The following is a 12,827-nucleotide window of genomic DNA, read 5'->3' as shown; positions in this document are numbered from 1 at the left end:
CCAAGAGTGTCCAGTTTATTGCAGAGTCTGTCCGGGATTATTGTATTGAAGGCAGAGCTATAGTCCACAGAGAGCATCCGGACGTAGCTCTGCTGCTGCTCCAGGTGGTTCAGAGCAGAGTGGAGAGCAACAGCGATGGCGTCCTCTGTGGACCTGTTCGCCCGGTATGCGAACTGGTGGGGGTCGAAGTCTGGAGGGATATGGTCCTTGATGTGCTGGAGAACAAGTCGCTCGAAGCACTTCATGATTACCGGAGTGAGGGCCACTGGTCGGTAATCATTCAGGCTGGTGATGGGAGACTTCTTCGGCACCGGGATTATTGTAGATGACTTCAGGCAGGATGGGATGACTGCCTGAGCCAGGGAGAGGTTGAAGATCCTGGTGAGGGGGGGAGCGAGCTGGTGGGCGCACGTCCTGAGCACCTTTCCAGGTACTCCGTCTGGTCCGGTAGCCTTCCTGGGGTTCACAGCCAGGAGCACTCGTCTGACACTGTGCTCCTGTACAGTGAGTGGAGTGGCGCCGGAGCCCGGTGGGGGCGGGGGCAGGGCTGGAGCAGATGAGTGTCGCTGGGGGTTTCGAAACGGGCAAAGAAACAGTTAAGCTCCTCTGCCAGTGTCGCACTCTGATCCGCAGTTGTCATATTGCAGCCTCTGAAGTTCGTGATGTCATGAATGCCCCGCCACACCTCCCGTGAGTTTTTGCTGGACAGATGGGACTCTATGCACCTCCTGTGGTCCGCCTTTGCTTTTTTAATCCCTCTCTTCAGGTCGGCTCTAGCAACACTGTACAGTGCCCTGTCCCCTGACCTGAAGGCTGCGTCGCGGGCCCTGAGGAGTGTGCGGACCTGGCTGGTCATCCAGGGTTTCTTGTTGGGGTAAACCCGGATGGTTTTTTCCACAGTCACATTCCCGATGCAGAACTTTATGTAGTCCAGCACCGTTCCTGTGGCTGTCTCCAGCTCCTGTTGTTGGAAGAGGTCCCAGTCTGTGTGTTGGAAGCAGTCCTGAAGTTTGGGGAGTGCATCGTCAGGCCAGGTCATAACAGTCTTTGTGATAGGCCTGGCCTGGCGTCTGATAGGGGTGTAGGTAGGAGAGAGCAGGAGGGAAAGATGGTCTGACTGTCCAAGCTGGGGGAGGGGTGTAGCTCTGTACGCGTGCTTTATGTTGGTATACACGTGGTCCAGGGTGTTCTTGCCCCTTGTAGAACACTTCACGTGCTGGTAGAACTTAGGGAGTACAGTCTTCAGATTGGCCTTATTAAAATCCCCTGCTATGATATGAACACCGTCGGGGTGGGCCCGCTGCTGTTCGTTGACGGTGTTCAGCAGAAGAGAGAGCGCTGTGTTTACTTTGGCGTCCGGTGGAATATACACAGCCGTGATGATAACAACAGACAGCTCTCTCGGGAGAAAAAAAGGCCGACATCTAACAGACATGTACTCCACGTCCGGGCAACAGTGCTGTTCAGTGATTGTCCCGTTGTTGCACCAGTTCTCATGCACGTAGATACAGAGCCCCCCTCCTCTGCTCTTACCGGAGTCCTTAGTTCTGTCCCGGCGGAGCAGAGTGCGTCCGGCTAGCTGCATGCTAGCATCGGGTATTTCCGGGTGAAGCCAGGTTTCGGTGATAATCATAGCACAACAGTCCCGAACATAGCGGTTTCCAGCAAGTTGTAACTCCAGGTCTTCCATCTTCTGTACAAGGGATCTGGCATTAGAGAGGAACAGGCTCGGTAGAGGTGGCTTGTGGGGTTGTTTCCTAAGCCTGAGCAAGACGCCGGACCTGCGGCCACGCTTCTGCTTCCTCTCCCTCCTCCGTCTGCGCCGTCTCCCAGACCCGACAACAAACCACGGAGAGCCCTGTGCTCTCGCTATGTCATCTGGGATGTTGTGCTCGTGGTGAAAGTCGCTCGAAACAGATATCTGGTGCGAGTTACCGATATCCAAGAGTGACTGGCGGGTGTACCGGGTGTTTGCAGTACAGGTGGTGCACAAAAGGAAAAAAAACATGAAGAAAAGAAGGAAGAAAGAGCACTGAAATGGAGAGCCGTAAGCCGCTGCGTCTGTGCGCGCCGCCATCTTGGATTTTTTATTTTTTTTTGGTCAGGATGTTACCCAAACGCCTCCCTAGGGAGGTGTTTAGGGCACGTCCGACCGGTAGGAGGCCGCGGGGAAGACCCAGGACACGTTGGGAAGACTATGTCTCCCGGCTGGCCTGGGAACGCCTCGGGGTCCCACAGGAAGAGCTGGACGAAGTGGCTGGGGAGAGGGAAGTCTGGGCTTCCCTGCTTAGGCTGCTGCCCCCGCGACCCGACCTCGGATAAGCGGAAGAAGATGGATGGATGGATGGATGGATACTGGGCTATCAGTTTTGGTCCATATCGCCCAGCCCTAGACCATACACTGATACTATACTTGGTATCGTTACTGTTGATGATATTAGTATCGATTCGCCCACCTGTTTACATTCAAGAGTTGTAGCTTAGCGGTTAGCCTATCCTCCTACGGTGTGTAGCATGTTTAGCTAGTCGTCGTCCTCAAGTGATGATACTTGTGTCACAATCCCACAAGACAGTTTGGACTAGGTTTGTTATTTTTCTGTGCTTATAATACCTCCCTGGCCTGGTGCTCTTGTTTTGTCGGTGTTTCCTGTTTTTTCTCGGGTTTGAAGCACATTTATTATCTGTTCCTTGTCCTGCCCGCACACCTGTTCCTCATTGTTATTTCGTTCTATTTAGTTCCACCTGGTTCCCTCTTCCAGGGCTGGATCATTGTTTGTTTTGTGTTTTGTTTAACTTTGTTCCTGCATTGCTTTCCCTATGCTTCCAGTGCACTTCCCGGCTGCGCCATAGCTTTTGCGTTGTCATTATATACAGCAGACCTGGGCAAATTAAGGCCCGGGGGCCACATGCGGCCCATAAGCTTTTCCATCTGGCCCGCCGGACATTCCCAAAATTTTTTTTTAGATCTTTAAGATGGAAAGTGTAGCTGCCATTATGATGTGCAGTGATGTTTTCAAATGATCGTAAGTCTTGAACTACAGTATACAAATGATTTCAATGGTTGGAATCTGCACTTTTGCATGATATACTAGTTACTATGGTAATCTAATTAGTTACTATGGTAATCTAATTAGTTAGTATGGTAATCTACGTCACAGCAGGGATTTTTTTTAGTAAGTAAGTAAGTAGTAAGTAGGTAAATGTTATTTATAAAGCGCTTTCCACAGATACAACCACAAAGCGCTGTATAAAACATAGGTAAGGTAGAACAACAATTCAATTTAAAACAGGGGCAACATCATAAAAAGGATACAAAGTGGATTAAAAATGATAGTTAAAAGGTGCATTTACTAAAAGCTTTACTAAAAAGACAAGATTTCAAATGAAATGTTCAATACAGTCAAGACCACAGAGGGACTGGTGCAAATTGTTCCAGAGTCTCGGAGCTATAGCCTGGAATGCCAGATCTCCACGGGTTTTAAAACGAGTTTTCGGGATCTTTAGAAGACCCTGTCCTGAAGACCGGAGGCTGCACCCTGAAGAGTAGGGGCATAACAAGGCAGTGATGTACTGAGGGCCCTCACCATGCAACACACGGAATGTCAGGACTAAAATGTTAAACTTATTGCGGAATTTAACTGGAAGCCAGTGAAAACTCTTTGTGTTCATATTTCGCGGTGCTTGTTGCATTTTTGTTGCGTTTCGCTTGATTGTAAAATATGTCGATGGAGAGTGGGGCTGACATTCATATGTTGTCAATGTTCAGTGTTTTATCATTCATAGATACTATTGTAAATGTCACATTCTGTACATTCTGGGTTTCTCATTCAGTAAAAAAAATGCAAAATGCCATTCCGTTTTTTAAGGCGGTCCGTCATAACGTTTTTAGCATTCAATCAGACATTATTGTGAGGTTTTGTATTAGTGTTCTTAAAAATCAGATATAACGGCCCCCAGACACATTTTTTTTCTCTAATTTTGGCCCCCGAGTCAACATAATTGCCCAGGCCTGATATACAGTATACTTTTACCTACACACCGTCTGATGTCCTTTGCATCTTGGGGTCACATTGCAAGCATCGCTCACCATGGCCAGACAGCTTGTAAGAAACTTACTATATTTGACGCCGTAGGGGCAAAATTTGCTGACTGAGAAGCGGCTTTGCACTCAGCACTGTTTGTTTCCAAAAATAAGTTTGGTAAAATATATTGAGGACGCATTTGCTCGCTTGCCGCTGTCAAATGTGTGGGACACAGCGACAATGTGTCACCACCATTGCATTATCCCAATTTACTGTTAGTATTAAAAATTCCATTGTTGGCCAAAAGTTTGGACACACCTTCTCCTCATTCAATGCGTTTTCTTTATTTTCATGACTATATACATTGTAGATTGTCACTGAAGGCATCAAAACTATGAATGAACACATGTGGAGTTATGTACTTAACAAAAAAGGTGCAATAACTGAAAACATGTTTTATATTCTAGTTTCTTCAAAATAGCCACCCTTTGCTCTGATTACTGCTTTGCACACTCTTGGCATTCTCTCGATGAGCTTCAAGCACAACTGTGAAGTGAAAACCATTTCAGGTGACTACCTCTTGAAGCTCATCGAGAGAATGCCAAGAGTGTGCGAAAAAGTAATCAGAGCAAAGGGTGGCTATTTTGAAGAAATTAGAATATAAAGGGCAGCACGGTGGGAGAGGGGTTAGTGCGTCTGCCTCACAATACGAAGGTCCTGAGTAGTCGTGAGTTCAATCCCGGCCTCGGGATCTTTCTGTGTGGAGTTTGCATGTTCTCCCCGTGACTGTGTGGGTTCCCTCCGGGTACTCCGGCTTCCTCCCACCTCCAAAGACATGCACCTGGGGATAGGTTGATTGGCAACACTAAATTGGCCCTAGTGTGTGAATGTGAGTGTGAATGTTGTCTGTCTATCTGTGTTGGCCCTGCGATGAGATGGCGACTTGTCCAGGGTGTACCCCGCCTTCCGCCCGATTGTAGCTGAGATAGGCTCCAGCGCCCCCCGCGACCCCGAAGGGAATAAGCGGTAGAAAATGGATGGATGGATGGATAGAATATAAAACATGTTTTCAGTTATTTCACTTTTTTTTTAACGTATTGAATGAGGTGTGTCCAAACTTTTGGCTTGTACTGTATACATATATAAATATATATATATACACATACATATATATACATACATACATACATACATACATACATACATATATATATATATATATATATATATATATATATATATATATATATATACATACACGTGTATATATATATACATATATTTATTTGTATATTTATAATATGTTTTCATTTAGTAGATGACTCAAATACGAACACTGAATTAGGAATCTTACCCTTGATTTTAATTGTATTCAATGATTATATCTAACCTACTTACAGTTTTACAGGATAGCCACACTTTGCTCTGATTACTGCTTTGCACACTCTTGGCATTCTCTCGATGAGCTTCAAGCACACCTGTGAAGTGAAAACCATTTCAGGTGACTACCTCTTGAAGCTCACTGAGAGAATGCCAAGAGTGTGCAAAGCAGTAATCAGAGCAAAGTGTGGTTAGTTTGAAGAAACTAGAATGTTTTCAGTTATTTCACCTTTTTTTGTTAAGTACATAACTCCACATGTGTTCATTAATAGTTTATGCCTTCAGTGACAATCTACAATGTAAATAGTCATGAAAATAAAGAAAAAGCATTGAATGAGAAGGTGTCCAAACTTTTGGCCTGTAATGCATATCCCGCAACCCTAAATGGCTAGCCTGCTAATGCATGTGAGTAAACGTACTTGAAATAAAATATATATCTATGTATGTAAACATCAACTTAGACACTCTACTTACCCGTTATGTATGGCCGCCCTCCAGCCAGTGCTGTTTGTGACGCCTATGGTGAAGATGGAGAAGATGAAGAAGAAACAGGCCATGCCGAAGCACATCTTGTAGACAGCAGAGTAACCCACCAGGGTCTTGCAGTTCGTCCCTGCATTCATCTTCTCGCACAACTCACTGTAGAAGGAGATCTAAGTGACAACATTCACACAAAGCCAAAATGGATTAGCTCGGGTTTGTATTGAACCAGATTGAAAACCCAAGCCACACACGCATACACCTCCCGCTACCTCCGCTCATGTTTGCCCAAGCCTTAGTGAAAAGGTCTATAGTGTCTATTCTGAGCGTCACGCCTCTAAAAGGGGCAAAAAAGAGTGAACAGGCGGGAACAACAACCCCTTATTTTTCTCCTTGAAGCCTTCTTTCATGGCATGATGGCCGAAGCCTGTTAGGAAAGCATTACAACCCGTGTTCAGTGTCCACACACAGGCGGTTATTACAACATTAACAGTCTTAACTGCAAGTTGAGACCTCACAGGATGATCCTCGAAATACCAAAAATCAAATACACTAAGTCCTAGAAGAGGCCTTGAATATGTGAGGCAGATAAGGAGTTTGCTGCGGCCTTCACTGCTCAGTGTCAATAAACACGATGCTTTTTAAAGAATGAGAAATGTTTGTCCCTGTCATAAGCAGGCGCGGGCAGATTGAGTTATCGCCTCAGTTTGAAGCAGTGTCAGATCAACGCTTTGGGTAGAAAGGCTTTGTGTCATGTTGAGGAGCACATTAGCATGTCCATTAAAGAAGGCAAGGGGATGACTGTTTCAAACCGCTGTAAATCTCAGAGCCCTCATTCGTACAATGGTTGCTCTTTTTGCCGAGGACTTCCCGCTGAGTGAGACTGCAATAGTATGTGTGTGTGTGTGTGCGTGTGTGGGTGTAACTCAGTCAGAAAGCAATGCATGGAGATAACAGAAAGCATGTTTTGTCTGCATAGGCTTTTTACAGGGCAGTACTACTCTAACAAGGAGACACACAGTGGGAGACTTTTTATTATGGCTAACTGCAGACACTGGTAAATTAAAAGATTTAAAAAAATAAAATAAAATTCTCGAAAGGCTGGTGTAAAAATAACACCCTCGAGTAGGGCTGGACAATTTTGAGGAAAAACCTAATTGCGCTTTTTCTTTCCAAAGTTGTAATTGTGATTCAGTTTGTGATTTTGTACGTTATAAATGCAAAAAAACTGCAAAAGTATCGAGTGAATGAAGATATGTTACTTTTAGACTATCAAACAACAAATTACAATATGCAATAATTTACTTAAAAAAATATTTGGCTTTCTGTAGATAGAGGTTTTGTCTACATCATGCATTTAAACTAAAGAAATAACTGATAAAAACCGTACAATGTTTGTAATGTAATGTAATCATAATATACAAACCCTGTTTCCATATGAGTTGGGAAATTGTGTTAGATGTAAATATAAACGGAATACAATGATTTGCAAATCCTTTTCAACCCATATTCAATTGAATGCACTACAAAGACAACATATTTGATGTTCAAACTCATAAACTTTAATTTTTTTTTGCAAATAATAATTAACTTAGAATTTCATGGCTGCAACACGTGCCAAAGTAGTTGGGAAAGGGCATGTTCACCACTGTGTTACATGGCCTTTCCTTTTAACAACACTCAGTAAACGTTTGGGAACTGAGGAGACACATTTTTTAAGCTTCTTAGGTGGAATTCTTTCCCATTCTTGCTTGATGTACAGCTTAAGTTGTTCAACAGTCAGGGGGTCTCCGTTGTGGTATTTTAGGCTTCATAATGCGCCACACATTTTCAATGGGAGACAGGTCTGGACGACAGGCAGGCCAGTCTAGTACCTGCACTCTTTTACTATGAAGCCACGTTGATGTAACACGTGGCTTGGCATTGTCTTGCTGAAATAAGCAGGGGCGTCCATGGTAACGTTGCTTGGATGGCAACATATGTTGCTCCAAAACCTGTATGTACCTTTCAGCATTAATGGCGCCGTCACAGATGTGTAAGTTACCCATGTCTTGAGCATTTCATGGAATCTACTTTTATACCCAATCATGGCACCCACCTGTTCCCAATTTGCCTGTTCACCTGTGGGATGTTCCAAATAAGTGTTTGATGAGCATTCCTCAACTTTATCAGTATTTATTGCCACCTTTCCCAACTTCTTTGTCACGTGTTGCTGGCATCAAATTCTAAAGTTAATGATTATTTGCAAAAATAATTTTTTTTATCAGTTTGAACATCAAATATGTTGTCTTTGTAGCATATTCAACTGAATATGGGTTGAAAATGATTTGCAAATCATTGTATTCCGTTTATATTTACATCTAACACAATTTCCCAACTCATATGGAAACGGGGTTTGTACAATAATAATGCAATAACCATTCAAAAGGATATTAACTTTTATTTTTCAAAACTGTAGAATTGTTTACCATTGTAATTAGGAGGTAAATAATGTTATCCTAAATAAATTAACACAAAAATTAAATGGACTTATTTCTGTAAGCAAAAATTGTATTTAAATAAATATTTAACATCTTAAAGGGCATTTTTTCCCAGTTGGAAGTACTAGGACATTGTGATCATGGCATTCTTGCTCGTTCATCCGTGTTGATGGGCTCATATTGCCCATCCAATTTAAAGCTGAAATATTACCACAACGGGACATTTGGCTTTGTCATCATATTTTGTTTGCTCCTAATTTCTTTTACTTCGTGGAACTTACAAGCGAGTCGCGAGGCTCTCTGTCTGTGGAACGGTGGCACTCTTGCGCTAAAGATCGTGGATGACTGAAAAGATGGCTCACTGCGATCCGGTAATTCTACAGTTAAATAAACAAGCTCAGGTGCTGAGAGCAAAGCACAGAGTGAGAAGTCTTTATCCCTGTTTCAAGCAAGAAAAGAATAACAACAATTCTAAATGGCGAACATGTCTGTCACTCAAATGCTGGTGACAGTGGGGAAAACAACAAAAAACCTCAGTCTTTTGCGGTTACGTTATCATCTTGATGCCGATTAATCGTGCAGCCCTACCTATGAGTCTTTTTGCTACATCTGTAGTCAGCGTCCTAGATACTTAGAGTTGACACATAAGTAACACATTTGGACACTTTTGGATTCCAGGGTATGTGCAAAGTACTTTAGGACATAGAGTACTCAGTACAAAAGACCATATGTCAATTGGAACTGAGAGAAAATATGTGGAGTATATGAAGTATAGAAAGAGAATGTAGAAGTAATCTGCCCTTCTGCAAAGACTGTCTACAAGTGTATGAATGGTACTTTTGTCCATTCTTTAACAACTTAGTGATGTACAAAGTTGGAAGAATACAATTGCCCAAAAACTCCTGGTGAGACTAATAATTAAGATTGAGAATTATTGAGGATTGAGAATAAATTAATAGTTAAGATTACTCATTAAATCCTAAAACCTAAGACTAGTGTACATTCTTTTTTAAACACAATCTGTAAGGCACAACTCTATTGACTGTTATTCACATTATACATACAGTACATTCAGAAAATGATTTCTTGCAAGTTAGACTTTAATAAGTTAATTGATGGAACGATAAATGAAAATTAACTCTGGAAGTTTTCTTTGTCTTTCGCTCTCAGCACCTGAGCGCATTCCACAATCTTTATCTCTGTGAGCGGAGGGGGGATTGCTAGCTTCCGACAGCGACATTGCTTCGCTAGTCGCGACTTCCTAGTGAGAAGCATTAGGGGGAGAATATGATTGCAAAGTCAAATATCCAGTTCAAACCGAATGATCAAAATTAGCCAAACGACACAGAAGACCAAGCTAGTATGCTAACTTTATCGAGGAAAAAAATGGCAAAAAAACAACAACAAACAAACACATGACACAGTTTTTCGAACTGAGGGAAAACAAATCAAAAAGTTCAATATTATGGAATTGCAATTTTTGCTAACAGAGATTTAGAGTCCATTTGATTCTTGTTTACTTAATTAGAATAGACAAAAGTTATTGACCTTCCAATTGCAATGGTTATAAAATACTAATGAAAAATATGTTTATTGCAATTGAAAGGGTTACTTGTATTGTTATCATCATGACATGATCACATTAGTACTTAATTTAATCTCAAAAGAATGCTGACAATAACATCGCAGTAATTTGTGGGACAACAATACATCATTTGTTATCGGCTTTGTATTTTCCTAATATTGCGGTGTGTCACTGTACTTACATTCTCTTTAATCGCATCTTCTACTGTAGGGGACATCATGATGACACAGACGATGGTGACCAGCAGGAAATAGAGGGTGTACATGAATCGGGTCCCCGTGGACTGTTTGATTTTAGGGCAGAAGTTGCAGCAGCATGAGCATGCCGCTGAGCCACAGCAGCAGGCCAGCTAGAATGTGGAGGAACGAAGAAAAGATGGGAAAAGCATTTAAGACCATGACAACTTCAGAAGTTAACGCACTCTTTGAAGTCATCTATACAAATATGATGTGTGTAAAATAGCAGTTGGCAAACCAGGATGAGGTTCTTGTTATGTCATCAGATATCATATACGGACTTTAAGTAATGCAATCTGCTGCAACAACTCCCGAGAACCAGAGAGAGGTCACAGGTTACAGAAAGATGCTATAAATTTGAAAAAGGTGTTGGCTTGTAGGTTTAAAACCCTTCCTCTTTTTCAACTTTTACTACCACAACCAGACATGTGTCAACTTCCTGGACATGCACAGGTCTCTGTGCTGAAACCATGTACTGTAGACGCCACTAGGCAGGATGAGGTAGCTCCAGTAACTACAATTAAAAAACTTTCTCTTTCCAAAAATGAACGTCATGCTGCTAGTGTGTCTGCCTGGCGTTCGGGTGAGGAACGAAAAAATGTTCCCTCTATAATTGTATTCACTAGAACCGCCCCACCCTGCTTCTGCAAGTTCTCCTTCAGCATGTATAATAGAACATGCACCGCCTTAGCGGGAGGTGCTGGGATTATTGAGGTGTGGTTCTGACTGGAGGGCCGTGTTGGTTTTCGGTTGCCTAAGGGCTTTCACACAATTTTGTCCACTACACTTACTTCCCGGACTTTGCAGCCATTAGTGTTCATGATCTCAACCTCCCAATGAACGCACTATACTTAAGTGTCTATCTGAAACCTACTTAGTACATTACATGGTAAATAAACTCATGCATGCTATTGTATTATTAAATCCTGAACACCATAGCAGGTGCTAGTGATGTGCGATATTAGGATATATCGTAGTATGACATAAAAATGACTATCGTATGAGATAATTTTCTATCGTTTATATTGTAATTTGTATGTCTAGGTTGCGGCTAAAGTAAGTGCAGCAACACTGCTCCTTTACGTCACTTGAAAATACATTACAACAAGAGCAGGCAGCAGCATGGATGTCGACACTGTAGCAAAGACGGGTTAGGACAACAAAAGCTAAACCAACAAAACCTGAAGAAGAACTAGTAGCAAAAAGAAGAACTTTATTGTTTGGATTAAAACATGTCAGACACCAACCAAACAACGGTAGGTTATATCCGCAAAACATGCCGCCAACAAGTCAGTGCGTGTGTGTGACACTGCTGCTTCATGAGAGGATCAAGAAGGACAGTGGCGTTACCGTCGACTTCTGACTTGACGGGAACCTGTTTAACATCCGGAGGCTCCAAGCTAGGGATGTCCCGATCCAGGTTTTTGCACTTCCGATCCGATACCGATATTGTTTTTGCATTTCCGATCCGATACCGATACTGACCGATACCGATACTGACCGATACTGGCCTATCCGAGCATGTATTAAAGTTTAAAGTTATTTAGCCTACTTAGTTGTCAGAATCATGTTGAAAAGGGTTTTAGTACTCTTGATAACAACTAGCCAGCTGAATTAGGGGAGTTTGAATAATACACAATGGTTGGTAACAAGAAACTGACCTGTTTATTCAAGGATAAACACAAAATAGACAAAATTATACATGACAAACAGAAATGGCATCATTGAACTAGGGCTGGGCGATATGGCCTTTTTTTAATATTGCGATATTTTAAGGCCATATTGCGATACACAATATATATCTCGATATTTTGCCTTAGCCTTGAATGAACACTTGATGCATATAATCACAGCAGTATGATGATTCTATGTGTTTTGATTGATTGATTGAGACTTTTTAGTAGGTTGCACAGTGAAGTACATATTCCGTACAATTGACCACTAAATGGTAACACCCCAATAAGTTTTTCAACTTGTTTAAGTCGGGGTCCACTTAAATTGATTCATGATACAGATATATACTATCAGATATATACTATCATCATAATACAGTCATCACACAAGATAATCACATTGAATTATTTACATTATTTATAATCCAGGGTGTGGAGGGGGGCGCCGGATGTAAGTGTCAAAAAGACAGCCAAAAGAGTTTGATATGAGAATAAATCTAAAGTGAAAATATAGGGTAGAAATGCACCCATTTGCCGGAAATGTAGTCTTGATTTTCAAAATGTTCTTTCAAGGCTTGCATGTCTACATTAAAACAATCTTATTTATACTGCATTAATATATGCTACTTTTAAACTTTCATGCAGAGAAGGAAATCACAACTAAAAAAATCATTACCGGTATTTTTTTCATACGGTGTTGATGTGGTAATGTTTGCCATTTTGATGGTGTGGAGTCTGGACGTGTGGCACCGAATGGAGATAAGCGTCTCGACAGACGTCACAATATTTGAACAATGATGACGAAAACTGTTGTCTCTGTCGTGTCCGTGTGTTGAAAATTGTAATGCGCTTATTTTTTTATTTGATTTTGTGCGTGGCATAGATTTGCCGTGCGCAGAGGATGCTTGAGCAGGCGCGCACCTTAGCGGCTGCGCTAGCATCACAGCTAACGTTAGCCATGCCGCTACCTC

The 12,827-nt window shown here is 42.1% G+C and overlaps 1 protein-coding gene across 3 annotated transcripts in view; it reads right to left on the bottom strand.

The window, feature by feature from the left end:
* serinc5 (serine incorporator 5) overlaps positions 1 to 12,827 on the bottom strand; it is a 58,565-nt gene that overhangs the window by 25,225 nt on the left and 20,513 nt on the right. For all 3 annotated transcript variants that reach the window (XR_009817872.1, XM_061986482.1, XM_061986483.1), the window contains exons 2-3: positions 10,129 to 10,296; positions 5,877 to 6,055 (exon numbers count right to left, since the gene is read on the bottom strand). Coding sequence is in view for 2 of the 3 variants with exons in the window: in XM_061986482.1 (XP_061842466.1) it covers positions 5,877 to 6,055; positions 10,129 to 10,296 (347 nt within the window). In the remaining variant the exon portion in view is untranslated. The remainder of the gene's footprint in view (positions 1 to 5,876; positions 6,056 to 10,128; positions 10,297 to 12,827) is intronic.

Source organism: Nerophis lumbriciformis, linkage group LG12 (assembly GCF_033978685.3).
Source record: "Nerophis lumbriciformis linkage group LG12, RoL_Nlum_v2.1, whole genome shotgun sequence".
Classification (NCBI taxonomy): domain Eukaryota; kingdom Metazoa; phylum Chordata; class Actinopteri; order Syngnathiformes; family Syngnathidae; genus Nerophis; species Nerophis lumbriciformis.
The sequence above is the reverse complement of the archived record's forward strand: the minus strand, read 5'-3'. Positions and strand labels throughout refer to the sequence as shown.